The 13,545-nt window shown below is 45.8% G+C and overlaps 1 protein-coding gene and 1 pseudogene across 1 annotated transcript in view; both read left to right on the top strand.

The window, feature by feature from the left end:
* LOC126355401 (uncharacterized) overlaps nt 1–13,061 on the top strand; it is a 56,855-nt gene extending 43,794 nt beyond the window's left edge. The window contains exon 2 of the mRNA XM_050005698.1: nt 8,869–13,061. Coding sequence (XP_049861655.1) covers nt 8,869–9,308 — 440 coding nt within the window. The 3' untranslated portion in view covers nt 9,309–13,061. The remainder of the gene's footprint in view (nt 1–8,868) is intronic.
* Nucleotides 554–671, top strand: LOC126356587 (5S ribosomal RNA; annotated as a pseudogene).
* Nucleotides 13,062–13,545: the final 484 nt, after the last annotated feature.

Below are 13,545 nucleotides of genomic sequence, written 5' to 3' on the forward strand. Positions count from 1 at the left end.
AGACTGCGGCCTTCTCTCAGAGGCGCGCCGCGTTCCAGCTACTGTCACTGCTGCGCCCGAGAATTTACAACTGCCTCTAGAGTGAGCAGAGTTGACAAGTCGTCTTCTGCAAGAAACACAAAGCAGTACCGGCCTTTATTTCACCACTGCCTATTTACCCAACGTTGCCTGGTTACTCTTGTGTCCCAAACGTGCATTGCATACGACAGTCTTGGTTCATAATGGCACCACATGTTCCACATTTAAACTTTGCATGTCAACATTTTTCCACCACCAACCACACAAGTTTTGAAGGCCTAACTTATCTGAAGCGACAAAAGTCATGGGATACCTCCTACAGCCTCCTTTCTCCCGGCGAAGTGCACCAGCTCTTCGTAGCATGGACTCAACAAGTCGTTAGTGGTCCACTGTAGAAATACTGAGGCCTGCAGCCTCCATAGCCGTCCACAGTTGCGGAAGTCTGGCCAGTGTAGGATTTTGTGCACAAACTGACCTCTCGATTATGTCCCATAAATGCTCGATGGGATTCATATAGGGCTATTTGGCTAGCCAAGCCAACGGCCTTGCCGCAGTGGAAACACCGGTTCCCGTCAGATCACCGAAGTTAAGCTCTGTTGCGCTGGGCAAGCACTTGGATGGGTGACCATCCGGTCTGCCGAGCGCTGTTGGCAAGCGGGCTGCACTCAGCCCTTGTGAGGCAAACTGAGGAGCTACTTGATTGAGAAGTAGCGGCTCCGGTCTCGTAAACTGATATACGGCTGGGAGGGCGGTGTGCTGACCTCATGCCTCTCCATGTCCGCATCCAGTGATGCCTGTGGGCTGAGGATGACACGGCGGCCAGTCGGTACCGTTGAGCCTTCATGACCTGTTCGGACGGAGTTTAGTTTTTTTTATGCGGGTAGCCAAATCATTCGAGCGAACTGTCCATAATTTTCTTTAAACTAACCGATAAAAATTGTGGCCGGGTGGCATAGCACATTGTGACACATTACAGTACCATCGTTGTCTGCGACATGAAGTCCATGAATGGCTGAAAATTGTCTTCAGGTAGCAGAACATATCCATTACCAATCAATGATGGGTTCAGTTCCATCAGAGAACCCAGTCTATTCCACGTAAACACAACCCACAATAGCCGGCCGGAGTGGCCAAGCGGTTCTAGGCGCTACAGTCTGGAACCGCGAGACCGCTACGGTCGCAGGTTCGAATCCTACCTCGGGCATGGATATGTGTGATGTCCTTAGGTTAGTTAGGTTTAAGTAGTTCTAAGTTCTAGGGGACTGATGACCTCAGCAGTTAAGTCCCATAGTGCTCAGAGCCATTTTGGACAACCCACAATAGTTTATGGAGAAACCAGCAGCTTGCACAGTGCCTTGTTCACAACTTGTGTCTATGGGTTCGTGGGGTCTGCTTCACACTCTAACCGCACTATCAGCTATTGCCAAATGAAATACAGACTTATCTGACCAGCCCACGGTTTTGCGGTCGTCTAGGCTCCAGCAAGCACAGGAGAGACATTGCAGGCGATGTCGTGTTGTAGGCAAAGACATTCGCGTAGGTCGTCTGCTGCCGTAGCTCGTTAACACCAAATACCTCCCCAGTGTCCTGACGGATACGTTAGTCGTATGCCCCACATTGATTTCTGCGGTTATTTCACGCAGTGTTGTTTGTCTGTTAGCACTGACAACTCTACGCGAACGCCGCTGCTTTCAGTCGTTAACTGAAGGCCGTCGGCCACTGCGTTGTCGGTGATGAGGGGTAATGTCTGAAATTTGGTACTCTCGGGACACTCTTCATGCTATGGATTTCGGACTGTTGAATTCCCTACCGATAAGCGAAACGGAATGCGTCTAGCTCCAACTACAGTCTGTTAGTTCCCGCCGTGTGGCCGTAGTCACTTCGGAAACCTTTTCGCATGAGTCACCTGAGTAAAAAAGATAGCTCCGCCAATGTACCTTGTGTATACGACACTACCGCCAATTCTATATGTGTAATATAACCACCCCATGACTTTTGTCTCCTCATTGCATACACATACACATGTAGGGCCTATATCTACTTTTACACATATAGAATATACTCTCTTGGAACTTATGAAGGTATGCAGGGGATGAAAAGTAAACTATGAGTTGCACAGAGATCAGACTGCTGTTAGAAAATTCGAAGGGAATTAAAGAGGAGCAATAGCTGAAAAGAGCGTTCGGAAGGATAGTAACCTATCCCTGACGTTATTCAATCGGCACAGTGACAAAACAGTCAAGGAAACCAAGAAAAAAATCGGTGTGGGAATTAAATTTCAGGGAGAACAATTTTAAACTCTGACGTTTGTCGATGACACTGTAATCCTGTCAGAGATGACAGAGGACATTCAAGAACAATTGAATGAAATGGACTGTGTCTTGAAGAAAAGTTAGAAGATGTATATCAGGAAAGTAAAACACGAGTAACGGAATGTCGTCGATGACGAGGGAATTTGTATACGAAAAGAGCTGACGATTTCTGCTATTCAGACAGCGAAATAAATGATGATGGCCGATAAAGAGAGGGTATAAAAACCAAACTGGCAATACCAGAAAAAGAGTTTCTCAAAGTTAGAAATATATTAACATCGAATAAAAATTTAAATGCTACGAAGTCTTTCCTGAAGATATTTGTCTGGAGTGTACCCTTGTACGGAAATGAAATGTAGACGGCAAGGAATTCAGACAAGAAGAATATGGAAATGAAAATGAAGCCCCGTGCTTCTTGACAGAGCGTGGGGGAACGACGTGGAAGACCCGCACCGCCGTACTAGGCAAGGTCCTAGTGGAGGTGGTTTTCCGTTGCCTTCCTGCGACCTAATGGGGATAAATGATTATGAAAACGACACAACAACACCCAGTCATTTAGGGGCAGGTGAAAATCCCTGAACCGCCGGGAATCGAACACGGCACCCCGTGCTCTGGAAGCGAGAACGCTACCGCGAGACCACGAGCGGCGGACAAAAGAATACATATTTTGAAAAGTGCCGCTGCATACGAATGCTGAAGATTAGGTGCGTAGATCGTACAGTTAAAGAGGAAGTACTCAGTCGGACTAGGCAGAAAAGAAGAAATTTATGACACGTCTATAACAAGGCATCGCTTAAAAGGACACCCCTTGCATTAGGGAGTCGTCAGAATGGCAATGGAGGAATGTGTTGAGTATTAAATTTGCAGACCGAGACTAAAGAATGACTGCAGTAAGTAAGTTCAAGTGGAAGTAAGATGAAGTAGTTATGGCGGAGACGAAGAGGTTTGACTTAGGTTATGTGGAGAGGTGATGACAGTAACGAAATGAGAAAATTACTGAGTCATAAATGGAGTAAAGGATGACGCATGAAGGCGTCAGAGTAACAATGCTTGAGTATATAAAGCAGAAAGAACATATATGGAACCGATTGTAGTTAACGCAGATGAGAGGCTTAGATTCATTAGTAGTGTATTGAAAAACAGCATTTCATTTACATCTGTGCTTATAGCACACTTTTAGAGCGTATACTGAAATACTGATCAAGTGTGTGGTTCCGGAAGCCGAATTAAAATGAAGAGTAATGTAGCTTATATAGGATGTTTGTTTTTATTTGAAACAACTAAGTACCTCAAAAAATTCGGATCATATGAAAAAAATGACCGAGATGAAAATTATTATTTTGAATGGGAACATCGGTCTGTGCTAAAACTGGTCACCTCGTAAAAGAGTCTCCCCCACTTCGGGGGTCACCTTGTTTTTCAGATTGGAACCTCGGGCTTATCCATTCGTGGTAGATGTCGCTGTAATCGGCGCGAGAGCCACAGCGGTTGGACGGAAGAAAACACCGAATCAGTTACCCCGATGGTGAGATTCGAGAGAGGACACGGAAATCAAGCATTCTGGTGATCGAGGCACTCGCCAATACCCACCCCGAAGAGAACAGAAAACTACATTACGTTACATGTAGTTGACTTGCCGGACTTGTAAATGTTTAAACGTAACAGTTTTAGTATACAGTCGAGTTTGCAAAACTAAATTAAATTTTACACAATATTGTCAACTGCTTAGAAATACCCACTTACCAATGTGATGGGATTAGTGGGTGGGCAGCCCAGACAGATGTCCGCCTTGAAAATATTATTTTTTCATCTGGAACATTTTTTCGTGCGGTGCGTATTTTTCGAGATATTTAGTTGTTCCGAGTTGTCTCTCTGGTGAGAAAGTGAAACAGAAATTCCGCAGAATCTCAGCCGGCGGACTCTCACGAAAACCGACATAATAAACTACTAAAACAAGATTATCTTCAGTGCAGAATCTACAGACGTTTCTAAGCTGCAACAGGATTCTTTATGTTAACATTACAGTAATAACATAGTTGCACAGTGTGGTAAGAAACAGATTGGAAATCGTGTATAGCAGTTGCACGGTAGGATGTGCTGAGAAACAATTGTTAAGAAACAATTCGATTCATAGAGTCGTTTCAGAGTTCATTACACATGTTAGCTAATCAGGCCGTTGCGCACAAATTCAAGGGGCCCGCCAGAGACGGTGTCTTCAGACGTGTTCTTCGTTTGGTTTCCTGAAACTGAACAAGAGAACGATACAAAAACTGGACGTTCTACGGTAATAAGTTCCGAACCTGAGGCAAAGGATGAGAAGTTTCGCGCGCTGCCATCTACGCAATGAGAACAAGTTACACAGTCGCCTGAATCTGCGCTTCCAACGGCCCCATTGGCCAACCTCTATGCTAATTAACGCGGAATCAGCGAAAAAAATTGATTTTTTTTCTTAACAATTATTTCCCAGCACAACCTCCCCTTCAACACCCTTACAGTCTTATCAGCCCTGTTCCTGACCACCCTGCATAATCGGTCATAATGGAAGGAAAATTTAAAATGTGGTATGGTTACTGCTTACGAAATAATTTCTCGATATATACTGCATTGCAAAGGAGCTTTTTTCATAACGTAGCCCTATAGATCAGAAGTCTACCTTTGCGGAAGTTAAGCTGGTTGTAGCGCAACGAACTGTCAGTAGGTCAGTAGGTAGTCACTCTTCCCCGTGTGGGAGAGAAAAGACAAAAATTCTATGGGAGCTTTAGACCTCCTCTCTTCTTCTTTTGCTAGTGCCTTGTCTCACTGTTAAGCAGGGTCGGATTTGGCGAGGTTAATTTTTATGGGGTGTCCAGATGCCCTTCCTGCCACCACCCCGTAACCTTAAAATAAATTAGTTAACGTAAGGACAGAGTTCTATGAATATATTAAGGAAGAGACATATCTCGTATCAAGATGATGTAAACTCGCTATGTAACTACTCGTACATATAGATTAACATTCTGAATAGCCTTTTGCAGTGTGTGACTGAAGATGAAAATGAAGTCCGGTACCAGTCCGGCAAAATAAATTCCAAAAATAAAAATAAATCCTAATATACAGTCGACGTCGACCTTTAGTCATCATGAAGTTTTTGAGATTGGTGGGAGCTGCGCAGCACCGTGTGTGTAAAACAAATCCGTTGTCATCAAGTATATGACGGTACGCCAGGACACAAGCACTACCACAGACGTAGTGTCAGCTGAATACTCTCCCAGACGTGAATAGGATAAGTTACAGTACGTCACAGATAAGTCATAGAGCAATTCATGAAATAAGACGTTTATACCAGGGCGTTCATCAAAACAACAAAGGACTAAAAACAGTCGTATCAGGGCTTTCATTAAAACAACAGAGGCCTGAAAACAATTATACCAGAGATATCACCACCCCTTCTGAACTTAATAATGATGTATACGTGTGGCTGTAATACCCAAACCTGGTTGTTTAGACTGTTGTCATGTTATATCTAGATGGTACTTATAGAACTGCGCAGGTATTCGATTCTGTGTCCGCAGATATTGAAACATTTCTTAGCGGGCATACAAAAGAACATTTTCTTGTTAATTTAGATACATACCCATTAATGTGAACTGTATTGGGAATATCCTAAATGTGCACAAACGGCGATTTATCATTTGTTATTGTGATACAAGTAGCATTTTCAGAGCATACTGTCTCTGTCTACATATTCGTCTTGTTCATCGTTTCAGTATACTGTGGTTGTAAGACCTGTTTTACGCCGGAATCAGTCTTCTGAATTGCCACAACAAATTGTAATTTATTATTTACGATTATAGTCCACAGGACTACCGATTTTTAGAAATGCTGATTGCTTCATTTTACCCGCTGTTGCAGACGGTCTTAGAGATTTTCTATTGCATTAATATCGGGTGATTCAGCGGGCTGCCTGGGTGTTCGTCAAACTACGGACGTATCCGTGTAGCCCAGTGAGCTCTCCTGCTGTCATCTCGGAAGATGGGAGTCTCCGCAACACATTCATCATTAAGATGTAGAAGCAAAGACAACAAATGGTCACGAGAATGTTGAAATGAACATGCTGTTTCATGTGCATGGTAACGTGGAATGAAATATACCCTCGAAACATCACAGGCACACTTCAGCCTGATGTGCACCCTCCAGCCACTGTGTGTTAAGAGCGTGCTTGCGCCGTCGATGCGATCGACGCCTTGCAGAATTTGTAGTAGAGACAAAACTGCGCCGTCGTATTACGCTGTCCAGTTTCCGTGTAGTTTAGCACGTGGAAGACGTGCACGCTCATGTGTCGGTGCGAGCAATGGCCTTTTTTGAGGTACCTGGCCCCAAGTGTTGACTGCAAGCAGCTGTTTCCGCAATTTTCTTTCGGAAATGGCTTGAGATGGAGCTGCATTCATTGACAACAGACATTTTTATCGAGTTTCAAAGCAATTATGATGAAAAGGCATGACACTACTTAGGGTATTCTCACGAACACTGCGTTTACACCGTGTTATATTGCAGCGAGTGGTAGAGGTTTTCTTATAGAACCGCTGGACAGTTCGTGTAGATACACTAGTGAATCAGGCAAGGAGCTCGCCCAGACACGACAGCTGTTTTCCGCCGTTCTGTCACATTTCCTTATCGAGCCGTCCTACTGTGCTGAGTCCATACAACCCACTAGCACAGGCACTATCTCAAAAATGGTTCAAATGGCTTTGAGCACTATAGAACTTAACATCTGAGGTCATCAGTCCCTAGACTTAGAATTACTTAAACCTAACTAACCTAAGGGCAGGATTCGAATGTGCGACCGTAGCAGCAGCGCGGTTCCGGAATGAAGCGCCTATAACCGCTCGGTCACAACGGCCGGCCATGCCCTATCTGATCGGACCCTTATTAGTGGGCATTAATTTGGGACGTGTCCAGCGTTCGCCCTTAGATGCATGAACTCTGCTGGGCACCCTTTCGGCGAGGTGTCTGAATGTATGTGAATAAATCGCAGGCCATTCTTTCTCAGGAGGCGAAATCAGGGAAGGTAGTGGTGTTGGACGATGGGGTCTGAAACGAAGTTTACTCTCTAACTCATTCTACATGTGTTCCAATGGGTTCAGATAGGTCTTCCAGACAGCGCGGTCCATTTCAGGAATGTTATTACCCAGAAACCATCGCCCCACAGATGCTGCCTTAATGTCGTGCTGATACAAAGAATCATTGTCTCCGGTCTGTTCGTCTATTGTTCGCAGTGCACAGTGCTGTGAAGTGTGGTTCCAGCGCTCCGCGTTTACCACTTTCATAGGCGCTGCAGGGGGACCGCGCAGTAATCACGTAAAACTCGTCGATACATAAAGACGCTTACTCCGTACTTCACTGCTGACATAACACATAACGGCAGATAATGTTCTCTAGAAATCCACTAACGCTGTCGGGCGTGGTCGGCACTTGTTTGGGTGAGCATAAAGGCCGCCATGCGCTATTGCCATTTTTCCGGGGTGCACTCAACCTCGTGATGCCAATAGAGGAGCTACTCGACCGAATAGTAGCGGCGTCGGTGAAGAATACCATCATAACGACAGGGAGAGCGGTGTACTGATCCCACGCCCCTCCTATCCGCATCCTCCTCTGAGGATGACACGGCGATCGGATGGTCCCGATGGGCCACTTGTGGCCTGTAGACAGAGTGGCGGAATCCACCAAATCCTTGTATCGGTTTGTCACAGGATACATTGTGATTCATCACTCGCTTACGGCCAGCCACTGTGCAGTGACGTCGCTCTTCACAGCAGCTCAGGCGCTTAACATTGACCACAGAAACGTGTGACTCACGAGAAACTGCTCGATTCTTCTGCCCCGTTCCTTTTAACTCTCTACGCACACTGATTGTACTAGTCAACTGCTGCCAGTACTTTGGAAGTCACGAGTAATACCTTCTATTGATTTCATGCGATTTTTTTTACAAGCACCCTTCGTAATGCTCGACGGTCCGTGTCTAGCTCACGAGGTCCCGCCAAGTCTTCGTTTATCTGCGGTTGTTCCATCATGTTTCCAGGTCACGGTCACATCACCAACATTTGGGCACTTTTAAAAGAGATGAAATGTCCCTGTCGGATTTGTGACTCAGGTGACATCCAATGGTATTCAAAGTCACTGGGCTCTCTTGACGGACCCAGTCTGCTGTTATACGTCTCTTCCGACGGCAAAATACTTCCGAAGTCTCCTCTGACACATTTAGTGGCATTGCATAATGTTGTCCGGATATTTTTGATCAGATATCTACACACCATTTCACTGCCACGAATTGCGCCAGTGGTGGACGATCACTTGAGCATCTGGTACCAGTTCTAGACCAACTACTCCTCTGAAAAAAGCAGGTTTTGAGAAGTTGACTGATATTCTGCCGGGTGAGATAATTTTGTGCAAGCCTCCATGTCCACATTTCAGTTGTGTTTCAGTGCTCGTCCGGTACGTCACACTTGAAGACACTTCCGAGCCGAGAGCTGAGAGCCCGCCCTCTGTGTGTGTGTTGCAGTGGCAGCGACGTCCGACATCGCGGCGGCGGCAGCAGCTGTGGACGGCGGCCGCCCGCAGAAGTCTGCAGCCGCCGAGTCGACTCGCCTGGCCTCGCAGCCGCCATTGGCCGAGGAGCGCATTTCGCGATTGATGGCGGGCGGGCGCCGCGTCGCGGCTCCCGGAATCAATATGGGAGGCGGCGGGGGCGGATGGAAGCTGGAGGCGGGGGCGGCGTCGGCGGCGGCCGCGTCGCGAACAATGCCGCCCCTCGCTTTCTGTGTAGCGCAGGAATCAATCACATCGGCTCGCGGCAGATTCGCTCGATACACACCTGCCAGCCGCGCGTCTCCTGAGACGTCTGCACAGGCAGCGAGCAGGGAGGCGAGGACGCTCTCCACGCTGCTCCAACTGCTCGGCCTAAACACATCGCACTGCGCCCAGGCGCTGCTCTTATGTTAGGAAACAGTCAACTGGAACTTCACTCCCGAGAAAAGCTGGTACTAGGAGCGACACATTCGATACGACTTACACCAAAGCCACTAGCAGAATCTTGTTTAACGATGCATAGCGCGAATCGAGAAAATTGTGGATGGTGTTACGGGATACTTTCAGAGTGCTTCAGTACAAAGGACTCCGGTACCTCCTTACAGGACAAGGCTCCAGTCTCTTTTTATTCCTCGTGTTAAGTCAAGCTAAAAATTAACACAAGTACAAGAGAGGTAATAGAATATAACAGAATTATATCAATTTTTTATCGAGCATTCTGGACTTGGTGATTCAGGGTGCGTGACTGTACTAGTTATATGGAAACAAGTAACAGCACAAGATGCATTTTCTTAACAGAAACAGCCAGTCCAGATATCATCAGTTATTTATTTATTACACTACAGGCCATTAAAATTGCTACACCACGAAGATGACGTGATACAGACGCGAAATTTAACCGACAGGAAGAAGATGCTGTGATATGCAAATGATTACCTTTTCAGCGCACTCACACAAGGCTGGCGCCGGTGGCGACACCTACAACGTTCTGATATGAGGAAAGTTTCCAACCGATTTCTCATACACAAACAGCAGTTGACCGCCGTTTCCGCGTGAAACGTTGTTGTGATGCCTCGTGTAAGGAGGAGAAGTGCGTACCATCACGTTTCCGACTTTGATAAAGGTCGGATTGTAGCCTATCGCGATTGCCATTCGTCGTATTGCGACATTGCTGCTCGCGTTGGTCGAGATCCAATGACTGTTAGCAGAATATGGAATCGGTGGGTTCAGGAGGGTAATACGGAACGCCGTGCTGGATCCCAAAGGCCTCGTATCACTAGCAGTCGAGATGACAGGCGTCTTATCCGCATGGCTGTAACGGATCGTGCAGCCACGTCTCGATACCTGAGTCAACAGTTGGGGACGTTTGCAAGACAACAACTATCTGCACGAACAGTTCGACGACGTATGCAGCAGCATGCACTATCAGCTCGGAGACCATGGCTGCGGTTACCCTTGACGCTGCATCACAAACAGGAGCCCCTGCGATGGTATACTCAACGACGAACCTGGGTGCACGAATGGCAAAACGTCATTTCTTCGGATGAATCCAGGTTCTGTTTACAGCATCATGATGGTCGCATCCGTGTTTGGCGACATCGTGGTGAACGAAAACCGGAAGCGTGTATTCGTCATCGCCATAATGCCGTATCACCCGGCGTGATGGTATGAGGTGCCATTGGTTACACGTCTCGGTCACCTCTTGTTTGCATTGACGGCACTTTCAACAGTGGACGTTACATTTCAGATATGTTAGCGACCCGTGGCTCTACCCTTCATTCGATCCCTGTGAAACCTTACATTTCAGCAGGATAATGCACGACCGTTTGTTGCAGGGCCTGTGCGGGCCTTTCTGGACACAGAAAATGTTCGACTGCTGCCCTGGCCAGCACATTCTCCAGATCTCTCACCAACTGAAAACGTCTGGTCAATGGTGGCCGAGCAACTGGCTCGTCACGATACGCCAGTCACTACTCTTGATGAACTGTGGTATCGTGTTGAAGCTGCATGGGCAGCTTTACCTGTACACGCCATTCAAGCTCTGTTTGACTCAATCCTCAGGCGTATCAAGGCCGTTATTACGGCCAGACGTGGTTGTTGTGGGTACTGATTTCTCAGGATCTATGCATCCAAATTGCGTGAAAATGTAATCACATGTCAGTTCTAGTATAATATATTTGTCCAATGAATACCCGTCTATCATCTGCATTTCTTCTTGGTGTAGCAATTTTAATGGCCAGTAGTGTAATTTCGATAATCAGTTTCAATCTAAACGGCCACGTCTGCTTGATGATGTGTAGAGCTGGTTCACTAAATTGTTGTGCTCACCAAAAAATACCAAGTGTAAGCGACTATCTAAAGAACACAAGCTCTCCGATGAAGCGTTGACCCAGTTCATGAGTCCGCTCTGCGTATCAAAAAGTATCAACTCTTATCGACTATTTAAAGAATGCAAGCTCCTTAATGACGTGCGGATCTAGTTCATGGATCTATTGTGAATACCAAAAAGTACGAAGTCTAAGCTGCTACTTGAAGGACACAAGTTTCTTGACGACTTATGTAGTCGGTTCACAGATCAGCTGTGCGTACCAAAAAGTACCATTCGACTAACTTTTCGGCATGTACAGCAGCTCTGTGAACCGGTTCGATGTGTCACCAAGGAGTTTCTGCTCTGGAAGATGGGCGCTTGGACTGAAACCGGTTACCGGAATTAATAACTACTTAATTGTTTCGATCTCGACTGACTGTTTCTGTTATACTGTTACACACGATCGCTGTCGCTCGGCACTGGCATCAGAAATTATTATATGCATTTTTGTTATCAGACGCCACGGCCAGCTGCAGCCACCAAGGCCATTTTCAAATGTTTACGAGCCTAGCGTCTTGCAAGTATGCAGATACACTCTGTATACCCGCATGGCGCTAGACTTATACTCAACTGAAAATGGCCTTGTTGGGTGAAGCCAGCGATGGTGTTTGAAAATAAAACTCGAGCTGCTGCTGCAACTGTTTCCAACGAATTCAATCTGATGATGGTGATTAGATTACGAAATCAGAAACTAGAAGTTTGTAGATGGGTTTCGTTATTTGGGCAGCAAAGTAAGTGTTGTTGGTCAAAGTGGAGAGGATGTAAAATACAGAATAGCAACAGCTAGAAGAGCATTTCTGAAAATGAGAAATTTGTAAACGTCTAACAAATTTAGATTTTAGGAAGCCGTTTCTGAAGGTTCTAAGATACCCCTTATTCGGAGATGAGATCGCATTTTACTTTATGTCTAGTTTTGCTATCTCACTTAAGTGAAGTGACTGTACTAGCGCTGCATTACGTTGGGAGCAAGGAGCGAGCGGCAGGTCCCCGCGCTTGCTAGCAGAGGCGGTTGGCCATCACGCGTTTTCAGAGCCAGTAGAATGAGATGCCGATGTAGAGATCGCTCGTGACGTCACCATAGAGATACGTAGGAAAGTAAATATATTCTGGCTTGAATCAAGTGACCGTTATTAACAAATATTTGCTGACAAAAGTTTCCTTCTGCCACTCAGACATTAGGAGGAGTCTATGGGTTATAAATACTATCGTTTAGTAATATTACAAAGCCATGAAACGATAATAATGATAAATAAATGAATAACTTTGGCATAACCGAAGACTTACTATTGTATATAAAATGTACCGATTGATCGCTCACGTCACAGACTGTGCACCATACTCCGCAGTCTTTGATAGCATGCCTCTCGCTTTAGTAACGTGGTAGATCACGCTCTTGCACCGTTAATAGTTAGTTTATAAACAGTTTGAACTAGTTCACTTTAGCGTGTATCTCAAATAAACGTACACTAATGGCATCCTGTGTAGAAATTATTTGCACAAAAAAATCTTCTTCCCACGTCATTTCAGAAAACATAGACAGTAGTATTGTCTTTCAGAATCCGACGGCGGTGCTACAACTCTGTAAATGGTCCTAAAACTACGAGAGCACCTCCACGTAACAGGTAGGAAGAATTCTTAAGCGGTGGGTCAGTAAATGAGTTCAAGGACGGACTAGCTTAATTATTGCAAAATTCGGATGGGAAAGCATATTCAATTATACTGTACGCCCCCTATACCAACATCAAAGGAACCACTGGCTAAACTAAGACGTTACTGGAGGTTTAGTACGAGTAGGGGGGTTATTTCAAGGTACAATGTCTGCAGTGCAGCCTTGAACAGAATTTAATAGTTCAGACAAGAAGAGGATAGAAACTTTTGAAATGTGGTGCTAGCTAATGTACAGGTGTTAAATGGAATTGGTGAAAAAAGAAATTTATGGCACAACTTGACCAAAAGGCAGGAAAAGTTGGTAGGACGCATCATGAGGCATCAAGGCGTCATCAGTTTCAAAACGGAGGGAAGTAGAGGGAGGGGTGTAAAGACTATAAAGGGAGACCAGGGACGCGTGGATGTGGTCTCACAGAGCCGGGGAGACTCTCTCAGGGGAGTCTAGCAACGGAGAGCTGCAGTCTGTATCAGGTATCAACAGTGTGGTCACGTGCCTCCACGTGAAAGGGTGGACAATGATAAACGCTTAACGCTGGATGGCTTTTATGTTATGTGTCGTCACAGTTTTATATTGGCCCGTAATCTATTACCAGCAGTAAGACACCTGAAGATCGA

The sequence above is a fragment of the Schistocerca gregaria genome, chromosome 3 (assembly GCF_023897955.1).
Source record: "Schistocerca gregaria isolate iqSchGreg1 chromosome 3, iqSchGreg1.2, whole genome shotgun sequence".
Classification (NCBI taxonomy): Eukaryota; Metazoa; Arthropoda; class Insecta; order Orthoptera; family Acrididae; genus Schistocerca; species Schistocerca gregaria.